Raw genomic sequence first — 20,503 nt, 5'->3', positions numbered from 1 at the left:
GAAACACTGTCAACATCCCTATAGAAGAGTGGGAAAACCGGTTACATGTGCAACACGTGTGAGTCGTATGTGCAAATGTTTAGCGATCGATGAATAGGTGTTTAACACTAGCTAAATTCACTGTGAACTATCAACGGAATGCCGGATTCTTAGTTTACGTTAGAAATAGTTCCGGTATCCGTATCATCACGAAATGACAAATCGAATTTCGTAATTAATTAAAAAAATCTCTTGAGTTCTCAATAATGGTGTCTCATTTTTAAAATAGTACAAAACTTATGAATCTAATTTAATATGGTGTATTAAATTAAAGTTATTACTTCTATCGTCATGTTTATGTTACAATATATAGCCCATTTCATAATTTTTTCATTAAAAAAATCAATCTGAGATATAACACAACATGTTTCTTAGTTGATTATTAACATTAGATTTGCATAAATAAATCTTATAAATCAGAACATCCTGAAACTATTACTTCGCAGAAATAGTCGAAAGTCTGTTCTCCTTTCCCCTTCTTCCGACAACTTTTTTCCATCGAGGGCTTTCACCCATGTTCATCTCGGGTTGCAAAAGGAGCATCATAAATTTTCGAGTCTCTTCACCCATTCGCGTGGTTCGTTTACGAAGGTGACTCACCGCAGTGGCGGGATTTTTACCGGGAACAAGACTGCTCTCGCTCTACAACGAATATGCATATCGCAAACTCCCGTGTGAGACTAACTTAATTGCGTTCTTCGAGATCGCAGACGGCTTACGTATATAACCGATGCGCGGTCGATCTTTCCCCTCAAACGCAACCTAAGAGTCCGAGTAAGAACTGGAAAGCAAGCCGCAATCAGAACATTCGCGATAAGAAGAAAGGAAGCACCGCTGTACGATGAGATTGACATTAACGGTAAGAAACAAGGATAACATAATTATCTAACATTAATCTAATTTTCCAAACTCTATCTTCATCAGTATTTTTCTTCTTTGATTGGACATTATTCAGAATATTTTTCATATAATGCATCAGATTGTAATTATTGATGTAATAATACTTACAATAATTTAAAAAAAAATTATTGTTACAATACGTAATGAATTTTTTCTCGCTTTTTTATTTCTTTCTTTACCGCTTAACTTTACATAGTTTACATAATATAATTTAATACAAATTATTATGTTAAAAGATAAAATCAAACTATAACAAAAAAAATAATAGTAAAAATATAATAAAGATATATATATACTTATAAAGTTAACAGCCAATTTTGCAAAACTATTCTTAAAAAAATAACTATTATTTAAAAATATAACTGTGTAATGCTGTATTTGCTACCAATAATGCAATGGATTTGTCTAATTAGATCAATCATTGTAATTAAATATAATAATCAGATAAAATAAAAATATGATAATAAAATGACAAATAATATTAATTTCGATATCTTTCGACAATGTCTCCTTTTGGCTTTACTGCTTTTATTAATTATAATTATATACATCTTAGATTATTTTTTTTATTAAAGCTTTTATTTTAATTTCCTCTTTGCTTGCGTAAAGTTTTTAAATAGTTTCTTTATTCGTTTTGGTTGATAACAACGAGAGAAGTGTCATATCATAAAATATCTTCGGCAATCATATCGTTAAAAGTGAAAACCGTAAAAATGAATGAAATTCCATTTTATTATCTTTATTAACAGGTACTAAAACACAGAACAAACAGGAAAAACATTAAATCTCTTCAAGTGATTTTCTGTGAGTTCGTGGAAATGATATTTTTTATTCCGACTGTATAAATGGCATTGGAGCAATTCGCTTAAGGAAACACGTAATCTTCCGCGTTTTTATTAAGACATGATTAAAACTTTCATGGTAGGCCACAAAAGATAACATTTATATATCGTTCTCTCGAGGGCATAATCTCTGTGCCCTTTTGCTTTTTTAACTTAACATATATAATATATATGTTTTTATATAAATATATATATGTATACATTTATTGATATCAACACTTTCTATCTGTTCTCTTTTTCCAAATAAAATAGAAAGGCATTTTTACTCGTACAATATTGTAATCTCTGTTTAAAGATAAGAGCACTGTCAAAATTAACATTCTCACAAATAGTTAATAGCAAATTACATAAATATTACTATTAATTAATCTTTTTCAGCTCTTTTTGTTGGCTGTCTCGCTGAATTGGAGCAGCGCGCGAGCTCGACAGCGCACAAATAACGTTATATTAAATTCCACCGATCGATCAATCGATCAACTAAATTACACGCAGTCACGCAAATCTCCAGATGACGAGAGGTACATCAAGCGGGTACAAATCCACAATCAAATTGGATTGGACGGTAAAGTGCGAGGGATCCATTCGGATTCCGATGAGGAGGATAAACCGGGCATTCACGCGTACGGTCTTCCGAAAAAACATCTACAAGATAACGGTGTAATCGAGAGATTGCAAGTTGGAAATGATCACATTGATGAGACCTCGAAAAGTGGTCGATTGGTAAATATTGTCTTTAATTAATTAGCACAATATATTTCTGCATACGAGATTCAAATTTTTAAAATCCTTTATCTTATTATATATTACATTTAGTATTTAAAATATAGATTTATAACAGAATATAAGACACATATTATATTGAAAAGTTATGTTAAGTTTAATAAATAATAATAGTTAAAAAGAAATCTAAGTTAATAATTTCTATAATTGTGCGCTATCATATTATATTTCATTAAATACAATTACATTGTCGATTCAAGTCATTAAGTAAATTATGTTTAAAAAATTTATAAAACAATGTATTATATATATACATATATGTAATAATCCAAAACACATACTGAAAGCTGTATTTTTTGTAGGTGGAAGCTTATGGAATACCGAAGAATAAGGTGGCGACCAATGGCTTTATAGAAAGACTGCCATTGTCAAGCACAGATCGTCAATCAGCTAAGTTAGAATCGGAAAACGCACGTGTTAGAATAAGAAGGTCTGTTCGCACGGGATCTGAGAATAAGGTCGAAGAGAAGGTTGCTAGCGAAGCGGAAGATATGGAGGCACAAGATGCCAAGGTTTTCAGACCGCTCTTCGTCTACAGACAACAAGTAGCTGCCAGAAAACGACAAAAGCATGCGAGGAACGTAGTACATAGAAATCACCGGCATGCGACACATCAACCTTGTTATCATCGACGAGTAACTTACTGATTTTATCGAGGAAGAACGTGAATATCGATATATTCTTCATTCTGTAGAAGCTAAACTAATTAGACTTAGACTAATAAATTTAGCAAATTCTCATTTCTTGATAACAAATTGGTAAAGAAGGTCCTAAAAATGTCTTAAAAAATCTCACTCTTTTAGATTTATTTAAAGAATTTTTATAAACTTTTTAGATAATTAATATTTGATATTTTAAAGTCAAATTTTTTCTTCCAAAAAATTTTTATTTTACTCCATTTTTGAACTGTTTTAAAACATCTATATTTCTAATTTTATGTATTATTGAGTCTTTGTATCATCGACTAAGCTTAAATAATTACATTTAACTATCAATGTATAGTAATGCTTGTTGCACATCACTTAGAGTAATAAGATATGGCATAAATATTTGAAGCGATAAATTTGACAAGTATAATATATTTCGCATTTATATATGCATTAGGCTGAAACCATGACCTTATTCTTTATGCACGATGCCAAAAAGTATTTTAATTTTAGATAATAATATTCTGATTTAATGTTTTATTGCTGAATTTAGAGCGCTATTAAATAAATAAATTTTGTACATCACACAGGCATTTTCTTATATTTACGGAGTTAATTCTCTTTTATATAACTTCAAATATTATCCAATTTTTGAAGAAGGCATATAAAGGCCGAAACACAGACTTTTGCATAACGCATAATGCATAAGCATAAGAAAATTGACGAATCCATTTTCTTATGCTTATGCATTATGCATTATGCAAAAGTTTATGCTCCCCCCGCTTAAGAGATTGAATTGTTGCCGCTTTTCCGCGACTGGTTCTCTCGTTTGGCTCAATTCGTACTGCTGCGAGAGTAACTGTCAGCGCGAGAATTATATTTTAACAACTCATAAACGACAGGTTGATTGATTTTATTCAAATTATCTTGATGAGTGATGTCAAATAAATGTAAACATTAAATTTGATACACATGTTATTAAAAATATATAATAGTTGAGAATAAATGGCACGCGCTTTGTATAGTGTCTATATAGTTAATGTTAAATTCTACCAGCTATACGAGTTTGTAACGTACCGTAGAGTGTATTAGCTGTCAGAAATTTCGTAGCAATAATTCCATTAGCGTCGCGATCGAATTGACAAGGTTCTTTCTTTTTCTTGCAAATAAATCAAGATAAGAGCACGAAATACGAAGCAATAGGCTCCGTTTATGGAAAATTTTGTAAGCAAAACGAATAATATATGGGGAACAAGCAACAGAGAATGTTTTATAATTTTTAAGTATCTTGGCGGTGACGGTTCAACGTTTTTTTTTTATGATGCGCAAAGAAATTTAAAAATAAAAATTACACAATTTAACGTAAATTTTCTGTAAAGTAAAGATTATGAGGAATAAAAAAAGCACACGTGCAAATAAATTTGAAACATTTACAAGTTACGTGAACGAGCGAATTACGGAATTGTATTCGTGGACGCACATTTGAGCTTGTTAATTCGCACTCTCGACGTTCATATAATACGCATTTTGAAGCAATTAAGCTCGCTTTCTCGTTCGCGATCGTGACAGCAAAGCGAAAACGCCAAACGCGCAATCGTTCCCTTCAATCATTTAATTGATTGTTAATTCCGGCGCTTAACGAGGTGAGGTACAAAGCTATACACTGACGCGTCTTCCCGCGCGATTCACTTATTCGGAGTAGAAATCGAAACTGAGAGGCAAAACGGAGACGCGATATCCGAGGTTATATCCAACGCGTCAGGCGGGACAACGATTCTATTAAGATTCGGATGTATCGCGCTTCGAAACATTTATTTCTCATGCACAATTCACTCACCGATCACGGCGTATACTGCACGGAGACCCGCCAAATCACAGCCGGGAGAGTTGATACGTACGGCGCCGCCGCCGGCGGCGTCCAGTCCAGCACGGCATTCGGCGTTTATTTCACCCATTGCAGCGACGGCATCCCACTCGTTTCAGTCGACAGTGTCGACACAAGAAGAAAGAATGGAATATTCGGCGTACATTCAGCTTGCAACACACTCCGTAACCGAATATCTTTTCGTTCAAGGGAGAGGAATTATACGAAATACGAACGACAACGTCTCGCACCTCGCGCACCGTCGCGTCGTTCAACGTGTCACGTAGTATAACCGTAGTAGTTGCGTTGCGCGCGCCGCTGTTACCGCACAGTCACAGTGACGTCGAGCGTGACTTGCTCGCGAGTCGAGCCCCCGGATCCGGCCAATCACGGTCCGGCATACCAGACACACCATACGTAGAGTCCTAGATAATAAGGACTCTACCCACAATAGGTGCGTTCAGGAAGACGCTATTATAGATGCTGCGTTCCCACTACACGCGTCGCGCGTTGCGTCACGACGCCGCGTCATGAGTTATCCAATCAAAACGTTTCATTTTATGACGTCATTTCCGACAAAATCTTGCGTCGGAAATGACGTCATAAAATGAAACGTTTTGATTGGCGTTTGGATAACTCATGACGCGGCGTCGTGACGCGACGCGCGACGCGTGTAGTGGGAACGCAGCATTAGTGAATGTGTGCAATCGTCACTATACACAACTGGAATGTTAAAATAAAATTTTCAATAACTTACAGCTCTTAACATTACCAATCAACTACTAAACGATTGGTAAAAAAAGAATTTAAAATTCCCAACAGTTAAAGTGTAGGCGCTGAAGAAGGTTAAAAATTTGTTGACAATTAATTCTTTCTTTTTAAAACGCGAAACTACCAAAAGGTTTCAATGCGGTACCAAACATTGCCAATCAATCGCCAATCGATTAAAAAAAAAAAAAACTACCACAGTCAAAGTGGGGGGGCTAAGAGAAGATCAAAAATTTGTTTTTTCGATTTTCTAAAGAAACGCGCAACTACCAAAAATTTTTAATGCGGTACCAAACATTGCCAATCAATCGCCAATCGATTAAAAAAAAAAAAAAAACTACCACAGTCAAAATGGGGGGGCTAAAAAAAGATCAAAAAATTGTTTTTGATTTTCTAGAAAAACGAGAAACTACCGAACGTTTTGAATACGGTACCAAATACTACCAATCAACCACCAAACGATTGGTAAAAAGAAATATATCAATAATCCACTTGGGGGGGGGGGGCTAAATTGGGAGGGTCCCAATTGCCTACAAATCGATTGCCTACAGTGTCGTTTGCCAACATTTCATTTGCCAACAATTCGTTTGCGCACAAAAATTATTGCCTACAAGTCGATTGCCTACAAGCACTATTGCGCACAATTAAAAAATTAAGAGACGAATAGACGTTTGCACACAAGATACTATTGCACACAAGCCGCATTGCACACATAATATTATTGCCTACAGATCGATTGCCTACAAGCACTATTGCGCACAATTAAAAAATTAAGAGAAGAATGGACGTTTGCACACAAGATACTATTGCACACAAGCCGCATTGCACACATAATATTATTGCCTACACATCGATTGCCTACAAGCTCTATTGCGCACAACAATGGTTATTGTTGGGTCTAAAAGTAAGAGCCAAGTAAGAGCCTTTTGGTTATTTCCTGTTCCTATTGCCTGTTGCCTGACAATGGCTGCGTTCAGCAGACACAACTGTTGAGTGTCGTCTTCTCAACACGCTACGTTGATTTGTTGGGTCTAAAAGTAAGAGCCAATCATGTTCGATTGCTACTGAGTGGTTTGTTCTACTGAACGCGCCCATTGTGCAAGGGTCTTAACGCGCGCGCTCCCCGAACGGGCCTTAAGCCCGAACTACATCTATCGTAATGTTCACCGTAAGCGATTGTAAAGAGCCACCGCACAAGACTCTCGTATGGTCACGTAGCGTAACTTAACGTGAGGCAACGCACAAGAAACGTATTGGTTACGGCCGTTACGGCGTTATACGTTTTTTGTGCATTGATCTACGTTACGTTACCATGCGAGAGCTTGTGCGGAGGCTCTAACCAATACGTTTCTTGTGCGTTGACTCACGTTACGTTACGCTACGTGACGAGAGTCTTTTGCGGTGGCTCCAAAGCAAGGCACACCCACTTTTCGTAACAGTAACAGTAAAGTTTTGACCAATTGCGTTGCTCAATTCTTACTTCTACGGTTACAGACGGCCGAATCGAGCAGCAACGCGATTGGTCGAAACCTTACTGTTACGTTCTACAAAAAGTGAGTGTGCCCTGCTTAACGCTCGTTGTAAGTACCAGATAAAATAACCAGAGTTGGGTTATTACGTCACATGCTGAAATCGTCTAATTAGAACCTAGAAGTAGAGCTTGTGACGTCATAACTCAACTCGAGTTGGCTTGAAACCCGACCCAGTCGAAAATGCTATAAAGCCACCGGCACACAGATCATGTTTTCCGGCTGGATTGCTTGCACATATACCTCGTACCTGGGTAGAGCCGCACATTTTGTTTACGATTGTCAGGCTAAAATCTAAAAAACTATTTTAAAAACCCAAAGATAGGACATCGATAAATAATCTCTAGATATCGTGACAAAATCACCTGCAAAACCCTGTCTCAATCCCGGAAGGGCGGTTCATTCAGAAGTACAGCCCTCTGAACTAGTGTAGCCAATTCAGCAATAGAAACCGGACCTCATGTGTGCAATGTTGCTTGTGCGCAATAGTGTCGTATGTGCATTCGTCTCCTAATTTTTTATTTGTGCGCAGTAGAGCTTGTAGGCAATCGATCTGTGGGCAATAATATTATGTGTGCAATGTTGCTTGTGTGCAATAGTGTCTTGTGTGCAAACGTCCATTCTTCTCTTAATTTTTTAATTGTGCGCAATAGAGCTTGTAGGCAATCGATGTGTAGGCAATAATATTATGTGTGCAATGCGGCTTGTGTGCAATAGTATCTTGTGTGCAAACGTCTATTCGTCTCTTAATTTTTTAATTGTGCGCAATAGTGCTTGTAGGCAATCGATCTGTAGGCAATAATATTATGTGTGCAATGCGGCTTGTGTGCAATAGTATCTTGTGTGCAAACGTCCATTCGTCTCTTAATTTTTTAATTGTGCGCAATAGTGCTTGTAGGCAATCGACTTGTAGGCAATAATTTTTGTGCGCAAACGAATTGTCGGCAAATGAGATGTTGGCAAACGACACTGTAGGCAATCGATTTGTAGGCAATTGGAACCCTCCCGCTAAATTTGTTTAGGTGAGCAAATGTATCTCGATACATGTCAATGTCAAATTATGACAATAAATTATGGTATAAATTTATTACATCTCGTAGATCCGTTGCCTTAAAATGGATAGGTTAAAACTAATTATGGCAAATATTTAATCTTGGCGTCACCTGTTTATTGATGTATTATTTGCGATTGTGCTTGAGGAAATATACTCGCACACTTCGCACACACCGAGCTCGTAAAAAACTCGTATTATCGTTTATTCAATTATGTTGACGAACCGTCGCGTTCTATGTAAATAATTTTTAAATAAAATTTTAAATGTTGGATAAAATATATAACAAAATATGTTATTGAATCAGAATTTTATTTCGTAAATTTTAATAAGTAAAGTACATGATAAATTAAATTTTCGAAATTTTTGTTACGTAAATTAATTTTATTTATAACTAAAGTAATAATTTTAAAAATTTACATTTTTTATTTAGATTTCTTTATAAAATTATTTTTATATTTTTCTTGAACAAAAAAGATAAGAGTAAAATAGTGTGTAAAAATAAAATTTTTGTCGTGTTAGGTGTTATAAAAAAAAATATCTGTAGATAGGGAAAAATTATTAATTAGTTAGGATGTGTTATTTATACCCATCTATTCTTTTCCATATATTTATATATATCCAAGATTAAATATTATATAAATTGATGCAAAAAAACTATATATAGATATATAATGAATAAAAAGGGTAAGAAATATTTCAATTTTATTATGCAATTTATTTTATAAAAAGCGCGATAATGGTTATTAATTACTAAAATTCATTTTAACAAAGCACCGATTTTACCTTAATTTTTTGTAGCCTATCCATCTACTTTTATTGAGAAATTGGCTTTATGCCGTCAAATAATATATGTGTATGACGTGAGATGTAAATATTCTGTCGAGAAATGCTGAAACTTTTTAAATTACTTTAGAATTGACCGTATAGTACAATTATATATATTCTATTTTGAAGTAATATATATGAATATATCAAAAATAATTTTGATGTATAGAAAATGAAAAATATATAACAAAACACATTTATACGGATATAAAGGTTTATAAAGATTTGCATATATTGTCAGATAAAAGCAAGGTCTCATATATCAGAGAATATTTAAAATTTTAAACTTTGAATTAAAAATTTTTTATTTTAATTTATATATATGTATAAAGGATTTTTTTTTTTTTTAAGGGGGGTGTAATAGTATATAGTGTAATAGTAACAGTATAATATTAAAGCTAAATAGCGCGCGCGTCTGTGATTGTGATCTAGGGGTCAATTCTGTATCTTGGGACGAGGTGAAAATTACATAAGTGAGGAAATTCACTAGAGAATCTACAATTTTATTTGTCGAAATCTAGTAAATCTGTTCACTTTTGTAATTTTCGCCTCGTCTCAAAATACAGAATCGACCTTCTGGTCAAATAAATGGGTGCGTTCAGTCGATACTCCGCTAGCCTAGCAATCGTAAGCAGTCGCTCGTTTTCGCTCGTTTCCTCTCCTTTGACCCAATGGATTAAAAGGAAAGGAAACGAGCGAAAACGAGCGACTGCTCACGACAGCTCACGATTGCTAGGCTAACGGAGTATCGGCTGAACGCACCCAATGTTTTATTTAATTAGGGTGAAAACAGGTTATATAAACGTGCTGAAAAAGATCGATTAATACAAATTAGAGTCGTGTGAAGTTGTAAATTCTGGTGTTTAACCATTGATGAAAAATTTGTTAATTGACAGCTGTGTACTGAATGGATATATAAATCATACGTGTTATAATTTTCTTTTTATAATACACTTAATAATATTCTCTAAATTTATAATAGATAACAATTGATCATGTTATTTAAAAAAAAAAGACTATTGCAAAATGTTTTAGAGTAATTCTAATGTTTTGATCATCATTTAATGATACAGGCTAGATTTCAAAATCTATTATTGTAAAAGCAAACGCAGCATAAGAATACAATACGTAAAAAATAATTTTCTTAAGAAATGTGAAATTAAGAAACCAAGTAAGTAGAACATTCAATTTGTTGACTATTTGTTTAATTTATGTATTAACTTTTCCTCGTGTTTTTATATGTATACATATAACGCGAGAATATAAATATATCTATATTTATTAAACATTAAGTTGTTATCAAACTCGTTATAATATATTAAGAACTTAAATATTAAGAATTTATTGTAAATATATATACATATATCTAAGATACAACCAACTTATACATTTTGTCTGCATATCAGCATGTATAAAAAAGTATGGACTGTGTTCGAACTAAACAAAATTGTTTCCATAATTGTCATACATGTACTCGACTCATTATTGTTTCTCGTGTTATTACCATTTATGGTTTGGGAATGGATTTCTGAAAGACCATATATAATAACAATTGTAAGGACAGTCGTTGAGGTAAGGTTTGATAATTATTTAATATTTTGGATATTAAAAAGTCAAACATTTATCAACAATTTTCTGATTAAAGAATTTTTTTTATAATCTGTTTATTTATTTATATCTATTATATTACCTATATATTTTTTAAGTTAATTTCAAACTTATATTTTTTTGCAGGTGACGTTAGAGCTGATTATGTGGATTATCTTTGCTGGTATGGCAATACTTACGACTGTGATTTTTATATTTGATGATGTATACTGCAGCAAAACACATTACGATAATCAGCAAAAGTATTTATACGTTACGGAACAAGATAATAATGATCAAAGTTCTCATATCATAAAGTCTCCAAATTTAAAAAAAGAGAAACGTTAAGATATGCAAATAAGGATCCAAATTGTTTTAAATTGCTTTGATATAAAATAAAGATTTTTATTTACAGCCAATCTAAGCTTTCTTTCTGGACGCATCTCGTATTTTATTGCTATTTTTACCAATAATCAATTTTGCACTAAATTTTTAGCCGTAGATAAATTGTTTCGCAGCCGGTATTTATCTTTTTATAAATATGAATATATACATTTTATTATTAATTTTAACTTGTTTTTTTAATTACGATTTATTTAAAATGTTAATTTTTATTACGGTAAATTAGAAAGATTTATTTACGTAGAAATTCGTGGCATTGATCTGTATGCATTTCATATGACATAATTTTTATTACGGTAAATTAGAAAGATTTATTTACGTAGAAATTCGTGGCATTGATCTGTATGCATTTCATATGACATGTATGTATAATATCCTGTACATCATTATCATATCGGTCTCCATCATTTGCTTCCTCGTTGCTAAACTTAACCCCTATTAGCTTCCTTCGTATATACCATTATTCTGACCCTTGTTACCCTTTGTCTCATTATTTATGTCTCCTATTTCATTACGCAATGCCTCTGTTATTCTTCTTCCGCATAATTTTCTACGATCTCTTGTTATCGACTCTATAATAATATCAATCCAATAATCTAAAAAGAATAACGAGAACTCTGTGGTCTTTTCCTTCTCTCTTTTCTTATTTGCTTCTCTATTGCTATTTCTTCGTGGCATTCGAGCAACATCTGTTGGTTAAGTTCGTTAAAACAAACAAATTGTTGGTTAAAATTAAGCGTGATTATAATTACTAGAATACAACGATCACGCGGTTATGTCATACTTCGTGCGACACTTGCAATTAATTACACGCAAACCTAATTATGATGCATAACGCAACGGGTACCATATTAAGAAGACAGGTATATCAATATCATTGCGCATGTTGACGGCGGCAACCACAATGAAATTTTGGTCCAAATATACACACACACACATCCGCAAAACATTACATACATAGCATTTGGATCCAAATGCCATTGGTCGGCTACTGCGCATCCCGATGATATTGATATACCTTGTATTTTTATATCATGACGGATACCTAATCGATGATGCGACGGCAGAAAATAGAAGCGTACAAAATTACGACACATTTGATACTTACAATAGTTCATAAATAAAATGTAAATAATGGAATTGCACATGGACAATATTTTTAAATTTTTAGATAAAAATTTTTAGACAAAAATTAAAAGATATTTTAAAGTTTCTAATTTTTACTTTTATCGTTTTGAGTGTTAATTGTCTAAATTTTTTTGGAAACACAGCAAGGGATCTTTTGGAGTCTTTATAAAACAACTAAAATTTTTGCAAATCGCACATATATTTGGCTTTACATTCAAATTTTTATGAATAAAGTAAGAAAACCATAAATTAATCGTTTGCCAATTATTATTCATTATCAGTAAACATGTTTGTAAAAATGTAAGCATAGATATATCGAAATGCGATTCAGGCATGTTAAGTTTTTATGCTTTTGCTGTGATTTTAAATTTCATACAACTCAGAAATTTCGAGTAAAATTTGAAATCAAAATAAAATCACAGAGAAAATAAAACTCTACTGATTATACATACATATATGTAATATCTTCATAAATTTTTTGTTAAGATAGTTTGCTTAATACATGACTAATAAGATTGATTTCATATATATTTTTAAGCAATTAATTTTTTATTTAAAGACACTTTTAAATATTTTTTTATATACTTTTTTTTTCTTCTTAGTCGTACACTCTTGACAGAGTGGTCGTGGTTATGAACTTTTTACATCATTCATAACTCTCGTGGGAATATAAATAGTGTGGTGGTTTCCCGTTGCCTTCCACACCGCTGTACAGAAGCCGTCCTATTGGATAGCGCCTTCTGCTTTTTCCTGAGGTACTTCATGGCGGTCGACGGCTATGAGTGGACCAACTGCTTAACGTCTCTTTCCAAAAGACGGAGCCCAGTTTTCCCATCTATAGGTTACCTCTATCCGTCAGATGAAGGTGCGGTATTTTTACTGAGAAAATTCTCAGTGGCCCAGTGGGATTCGAACCCGGTTCTCCGGATTACGAATCTGGCGCTCTACCCACTAGACCAGCCGCACCATTTTTCATTTTTATAAGATTTTTTTTATAAAATATTAATTTTTTTATAAAAATTATAAAAAACTATTTCAATATTTTCAATATAAATTTAATTCCTAACATTTTGTGGCTAATTGCATTTTTTTACTTCTAAAAATAATTAATACTAATACCCATTCTTTTTAGAATACTTACTACATTTGAACAATATCTATTAGTTATATTTCCCCCATTATAAAAGATTGCATTAATCAGTTTATACAAGTATTTAGTATATAAACCTTTATTTTTGATTCCACCTCAATTGTTTTGATTTTAATTAAAACCACGACCAGCAGCACATTTTACTGCTTGATAATCAATTCGTCTTCTGAATATGCTCTATCAATTTGTATGTGTATTTGAGCGTGAGTAAACGCGAGCTCTGTGTGTGTGTGTGTGTGCGTGCGTGCGTGCGTGCGTGCGTGCGTGCATGCACGCGTACTCTCTTACTCGCTCTCTCGTTCTCTCGTTCTCTCTCTCTCTCTCTCTCTCTCTCTCTCTCTCTCTCTCTCTCTCTCTCTCTCTCTCTCTCTCTCTCTCTCTCTCTCTCTCTCTCTCTCTCTCTCTCTCTCTCTCTCTCTTTCTCTCTCTTTCTCTCTCTCTCTCTCTCTGACGGCGTGCCGTCCGCTACATCGCGTGTCCCTCGAACGTCGGATATAATTATCTCCGGTATCCCACCTTCTGTCACGGATACATCTAGTCAGCTTGTTATAAAAGTTTTTCAAGCACTTGAGATTCCTCATCTAACTTCTGACGTTCTTGAGACCCGTGATGTGGTGGCGCGTGTTCCACCGTTGGGGCGTGATGCGGCGTCGGGGTCCGCTTCTGTCGTCGATCATGCCGATGCTGGTGGTCGTCGCGGGTCAGTGATTGTTGTACTCAAGTCATGTCAAATTCGCGACCATATTATCAAGATTATGCGCAGTAGGCGCGGATTAACCATCAATGCTGTCTTCTCGATAGACATTCCTGGCAATATTTATGTTAACGAGCTGCTCCCGAGTCAAACCTACAAGCTATTGCGTCAAACGCGAGTTAAAGCGAAGCAACTGTCGTTTAAGCACGTGTGGACCAGAGATGGACAAATTTTTGTCCGCAGGGACCGCGGTCAGCCTGCTGTTTCAATAACCTCAGGCGCTGATCTTGAGCGACTTCACTGACCCGTGACGGCGGATGTGGCTCCCTCCGCTATACATAGTCTCAGAATTGCATGCTTCAACGCCTGCTCTCTTTCTGCCCATCTCGAGCATATCCAGGTCAACCATATTGCGTCTAACTTTTTTCACATTATTTCGATCTCTGAGACCTGGCTTCATTCACATATTTCCGACGACTTAGTTCGCATACCAAGTTATTATTTATTACGGGCTGATAGGGAGGGCAGAGAGGGAGGGAGTGTTGCATGCTACATTCATGACTCACTGCGTGCGCGTGTATTGGCGTCGTCGCCTTCGTCCTTCTCTAACGAACCCGAGTTCCTCGTTCTTGACGTTCGGGGCGATGCGTGTGAGCCTCTCCTTTTTACATCAATGTACCGTAGACCAAAAGGAAGAAACCTCAGCAAATACGTTGACACGCTTTCTTCGCTTATGCACAATTACAAGAACATTATCATTTCGGGCGACCTGAACTACAATCTCCTTGCTTCATCATATGAACCTAATTACCTAAGGGACACAGTCTCGCAATTGTCGCTCCACATAGTGGAGTCGCAATCGACCTACCACACTTACTCCTCTGACTCTTGGTTGAATGTCTTCATTGTAGACAGCTTGGATAAAGTCTCTTCGTTTTGCAAGTCGGAAACGCCTTTCATAAATGGTCATGACCTCATAGAGTTGACGTACTTGTTTGCGGTTCCGTCTTTCGCTGGTCGCATTCTGGTTCGCCGAACCTATAAGGATTTTGATGAGCAAAGTTTCGTTCAAACTCTTGCCTCTACCTTATCTTCTTCTTTTGCCGCCGATTTTGGCTTGGCGAATCTCAGTGAGACTGACTTGGACGTCATCCTTGATACCATCACCAATGACTTTACCTCTAGTTTGGACAGGCACGCGCCTATTCGCACCTTTCGTGTAACTCGTCCATCAGCGCCTTGGCTTACTGACGTTCTCTCTCGCAGAATTCGGCTTCGCAACCGTCTATACAATGTTGCTCGAAGATCTGGCAGTGTTCTTGATTTTCAAATTTACAAGCAGAACAGGAACAGTCTCACAGAAGATTTGAGACGAGCCAGGGAGCACTTCAATATGGCAAGATTGTGCGCTATTTCTGAACCATCCAAGTTGTGGCGTGAGCTTGCTAACCTTGGCCTTATCCAGTCGCCATTATCCTCTCCACTTAACTTCTTTTCTCGTGATATTCTGAATGCTTACTATGCTTCCATCTCCAATCGCTTTCCTTCATGTTCCCAATCTCAATTTTCTGACATCATCTCATCCATAGTGCCTGACGTACCATTTTTCAATTTTTCTCAAATAACCTTTGACGATCTGCGCTCTTTTATTCTCTCTTCTTCTGTTTCTCTTGCCTCGGGTCATGATCAACTATCACTTCATACTATTGCCTTGGCTCTACCTCATATCGGTAATCTCTTAACCTCATTTTTCAACAGTTGTCTGAAACTTAGTTACTTTCCTTCATTGTGGAAGCGAGTCATACTTCGCCCGCTGTCTAAGGTTAAATCTCCTGCTTCCCCTTCAGACACGAGGCCAATAGCCAATCTGTGCGAGCTCTCCAAGCTGTTCGAGAAGATTCTACATAGCCAGATCACCGATTTTATTGAAGCTCATCATATTCTCGACACTCGTCAATCTGGATACCGCAAGGGTTATTCCACCCAATCTGCCCTTTTGCGCTTATCCCATGATATTAAACTTGGCGTTGATGCAGGTGAAGTTTTAATCCTCGTCCTTTTCGATTTCAGCAAGGCCTTCGACACAGTCTGTCATCCTCTGCTGCTGACCAAGCTCAAACGATTAGGGTTTTCTGATTCTGCCCTTAAGTTAATGTTCTCTTATCTCTCGGGTCGTTCTCAGGCAGTCGTTGACCTTGATGGTGTGTTCTCCGACTGGCTGTCTGTCACTTCTGGCGTTTCGCAAGGATCCGTCTTGGGCCCTTTCCTTTTCTCACTATTCATCAACGACATAGGCGCTTTCCTCAGGTTCACCGAGCGTATCATATTTGCAGACGACACTCAGATTTATCGAAGGAGTCTGCTTAACCAACTAAACGTTGCTTTGCAGCTCGTTGCTCATGACGTCGTCGTCATATCGGAGTTCGCTGCGTGCAATAGACTTACTCTCAATCTTAAAAAATCCAAAGTCATGATTTTTGGGAGTAGGAGTCATGTAAGACATCTCAACTTCAGTGACTTACCTCTCATTTCAGTTAACGGCATCTCCATCCCATTCGTTACTGAAGCGAGAAATCTTGGGGTCTTTATGCGCACCGATCTATCTTGGGAAAGTCATGTCTCACATATCTCCAAGAGAGTACATTTCACGCTTCATAAGCTAAAGTTTCACAAAAATTCCTTATCTCTTGATCTGCGTGTAAAACTCGTGACCACTTTGATCTGGCCCTTGTTGGACTACTGCTCTCTTGTGTACCATGATGTGTCTGACGAGCTTAACACTAAGCTTCAGAGACTTTCAAATTGTGCGATTCGTTTTATTTTTAACCTTAGACGCGATGAACATATTACGCCCTATCGCAATCGGTTGGGTTGGCTGACTGTCAAGTATCGACGCCTCTACTTTCTGTGCATTGAAATGTTTAAAGTTTCTCATAACATGTCTCCAGGCTACATCTCGGAAATTTTTATCGACCCTGATCCTTCAGCTAGACGATCATCACGTCTGGCGCAACCGCACTCTTTCTATGTTCCCATTCACAGAACCGAGGCATATCATAAATCCTTCCATCTTGCCGGAGTTTACATGTGGAACTCGCTCCCTACCGACGTAGTGTCAGCAACGTCTGTCGCCGTTTTTAAAAGAAAGCTTCATCACCATCTTTTCTCGCTTGAACGTGGTCTATCTCAGTGAGTGTCAGCTTATCACTTTATTTGTTCTGCGAGCTCACATACTTAGCGCACATCCGCCGAAATTATCTAATTATATTGTAATATAGTTTTGTTTATATCATCATTTTTATTTCAAAGTTTAATGTTTATTTTGTTTTTCGTGTACATTTACTTTTGTTATTCATTAATTGCCTAAAGTCTGTGACTATGGCATAAAATAAATCAATCAATCTCTCCCTCCCTCCCTCTTCCTCTTTCTCCCTCTTCTCTCTTTCTCTCTCTCTCTTCCTCTTTCCCTCTTTTCCTTTTTCCTTGGCCTCTTTTCCTCTCTGCCGGTCAGTCTCATCTGCAACATCAGAAATTATTCGTGTATACGTATCAGTATTCACTTACATTGTATAACTTAAATAATATTGTATGTAGACATTGTAAAAGTCCTTTGAAGGACAAAATCATAAATATGTGCGTACGTATGACTGAAATCTTAAGAAATGTTACTTTTGCGTAATAGATCTTGAGATCTCGGAATTAATTACACTGATTTTATTCGCACTGATCGTAATTGAAAGCTTACGTTGACATTATATAAGAAAAGTGCCTTTAGATTTTTGAATGCAAGTTTAGATCCATACTAGAAATCCGAGATCTTGGGCAGAGAAAGAATTGATGAATCACATTGGTCAATTAGCCGAATTGTTCAAATGTGATTGGTCAATTCTTTCTCCGTCTAAAATCTTGGACCGATTTCTAGCATCGTGGATACAAGGCTTAATATATTTTATTTGAAAACTTTGACATTCACATAAAGAATAATAAGCTTAAAGTAGCGTCTCGATGTTTATGCGCTATGACGTAGTCACATGGTCAGTTGCTCTATTTATTTATACTTAACGTTGTGACGCTACTACGTCGCGTGATAATAATTATCTATTTCATTATTTTATCATATATTAAATATAAAGTATAATGCCTTCGTTATCTTAATATATACTGGCTTTAATACATGTACAGTATATGATAAAAAAAATAATGAAGATAACATTTTTTTATATTAATCAAAAGCGCCTTATATTAAAAAACAAATACAATTTTCAAATTTTTTTCAATTTTGCTCACACAAAAAGTAAACTTGTCATGTCAATTATAGATAGCGTGCTCGTAACATATAATAATATCATTTTATGTAATGTCATCTCGTATCTTTCGGAATAACGGACATGTGACAATTAAAGATTAAGTAATCAAATGGTGAATTGAACTGATCCACTGTAGGTATTATTTTTAAAACGTAACAGCTGCCAATGTACAAAATATCACAGGTTTTCATATTTACCTTGACATTTAATTTGATTTAATTTGCAAGTTTTTAGCATTCGTCTTTAAAGCTTATATATTTAAATTAATCTTAGATTGGGGAAATTAATTTTAGAATGAGATTTTATTACTTAATAAAAAATATACTAAAAAATATACAAAGATTGCATTGTATGCAAAATGTTTAACCAGTCCATGACTAGATGATGATTATGCTTTTCCTAAATTTCAGATTGGTCAATATAAAATCATTATTACGTTGTAAGAATATTGTAAGAATATTATAAAATGAAGTTTTTAGAAGAAATATTTTCAAATGTTCTAGAATTACAAAATTCTTCTAGTGATAGATCGCGACCATAGTGAACGCTACAGCCGCAGTAACTGTGACCTTTGATAGTCCGACCATCGATTAGATTCGCGTGACGGAGAATGAATGAAGCGACTTTAGCGATAGGCCTGGGCACGTATTATGAAATTTTTCGGAAATAATTCCGATCGGAATCTATTCCGAAAAGTTCCACAATACGTATTCTGTTCTACAATACGTCGTATGTTGTTGTCAGTTGTCGGAACGTATGATTCAATGAGAAGAACTCGTTTTCGAAAAAGAAATTCTCTCATTGAACCATCGGCTGCGTTCCGACACTCGACAGCGACATACGACGCGTTGTAGAACAGGCCTAAGCAGCGTGTTTCAGCCATAATCTACAAGACCCGACGCGGTACACTCGTTCCGATAATCTGCGACGTGCCCCACTCGCTCCATGCTGCCGGCGAGAAACGAGCCGGGAGTTCATTGCTTCATTATATGACGCAGCATGTAGTCCCGATAAAACTTCCTACTAGGCCATGTGTGAAAACGCGGTCGAGTCACGATAAGCGAACGTGCTTTAACGTGTACTTCGATTCTAGTCGATTGCTGCTGGCTGACTCATTAATCTTTTTTTTTCTCATCGCGTGTATAACGTTCTCTTTCTTGTTGTTGTATGACAGTCGAGGTAAGAGCTACATAAAGAATATTAATCGATACCAGTCGGTACTAGGCGTCGCGATCCAACAGTTCAAGATCACAACCGGATTGAGTGTGAATGCGTGAATACGTGGATAAAACATTCGTCTTAAATTAAAGTGGAATTTTTGAATCTGTTGAAAAAGAACATTATCATGAGATACGTCGCGGCACTCGATGTTGGCACCACTACGGTGCGTTTTCACATCCTGAATGAGAAGGCGATCACGGTAGCTTCTTCGATGGAGAAGGTTTGTTGCGATTAATTCCTTATATAAAAAACTCGGATGATAATGGAATTGGAATTTGTAATTGTATTTGTATTTGAGTATGGAATTTAAATATTTCGTATGGTGACTAAACATGAAGCTAATTATAGTAATGTATACAATTTTTTAATCCTACGAAAAATTAAGAAAGATAAGAAAAAAAGATCCAGAAGATATTACTGAAAAAATTCGATATTACCAGTATATCTGATATTATTATAGTTTTGTTGTTCTCTCTTTCTCTTTCTCTCACTAGTTATTCTCTGATATAATATATTTCCGCAAAATGTTGTATTTCACATTATTAGAAAGTTAGTAAAAGAGTATTTTATTGTTCTAATAAAATGCGCTGAAATAAAATTATAATAAATTGAAATTAACACTAACATGACATATTTAATTTTATGCTTTTCAGTAATTTGCAAAATAAGAAATGAATAAATATAGTTGGTTTTCATCTCTCTTAATTTTAACCTCGGTTTTTGTACGTTATTGTTATGCATATACGACGTTTCGCATACGTCGCGT

General features: G+C 35.6%; 3 protein-coding genes across 7 annotated transcripts in view; 2 read left to right on the top strand and 1 right to left on the bottom strand.

Annotated features, from left to right (window-relative positions):
• The window catches only part of LOC143898783 (uncharacterized), a 30,313-nt gene extending 24,841 nt beyond the window's left edge, over nt 1–5,472 (bottom strand). The window contains exon 1 of the mRNA XM_077408503.1: nt 5,046–5,472. Within this exon, the coding sequence (XP_077264629.1) occupies nt 5,046–5,163 (118 nt within the window). The 5' untranslated portion in view covers nt 5,164–5,472. The remainder of the gene's footprint in view (nt 1–5,045) is intronic.
• LOC143898681 (uncharacterized) lies at nt 740–3,797 on the top strand. Of its 2 annotated transcripts, XM_077408311.1 has the most exons (4): nt 756–898; nt 1,689–1,860; nt 2,160–2,501; nt 2,864–3,797. In XM_077408311.1, exons 2-4 carry the CDS (start codon nt 1,843–1,845, stop codon nt 3,206–3,208), a joined length of 705 nt encoding a protein of 234 aa, XP_077264437.1. In that variant the 5' UTR covers nt 756–898; nt 1,689–1,842; the 3' UTR covers nt 3,209–3,797. The 2 variants fall into 2 exon arrangements, with proteins under 2 accessions (XP_077264436.1, XP_077264437.1); XM_077408310.1 differs by lacking the exon at nt 1,689–1,860 and having other exon boundaries at nt 740–898.
• Nucleotides 5,473–7,882: 2,410 nt separating the features above from the next.
• Nucleotides 7,883–20,503, top strand: part of LOC143898635 (glycerol kinase 5) — a 29,546-nt gene continuing 16,925 nt past the window's right edge. For 2 of the 4 annotated variants that reach the window (XM_077408222.1, XM_077408223.1), the window contains exon 1: nt 19,612–19,957. In XM_077408222.1, the coding sequence (XP_077264348.1) occupies nt 19,862–19,957 (96 nt within the window). In that variant the 5' untranslated portion in view covers nt 19,612–19,861. Of the gene's footprint in view, nt 8,392–19,611; nt 19,958–20,503 lie in introns of those variants that run through there. The other 2 variants (XM_077408225.1, XM_077408224.1) reach the window with 2 other exon arrangements.

The sequence above is a fragment of the Temnothorax americanus genome, unplaced genomic scaffold (assembly GCF_048541705.1).
Source record: "Temnothorax americanus isolate GAGA-0224 unplaced genomic scaffold, ASM4854170v1 Scaffold24, whole genome shotgun sequence".
NCBI lineage: Eukaryota > Metazoa > Arthropoda > Insecta > Hymenoptera > Formicidae > Temnothorax > Temnothorax americanus.
This window is presented reverse-complemented; position numbering and strand designations above follow the sequence as displayed.

Bases quoted from the DNA above. Each gene is read 5' to 3' on its own strand.
- LOC143898681 (XM_077408310.1), top strand. The intron at 2,502-2,863 runs GTAAATATTGTC...TATTTTTTGTAG, and splicing joins CCTCGAAAAGTGGTCGATTG to GTGGAAGCTTATGGAATACC.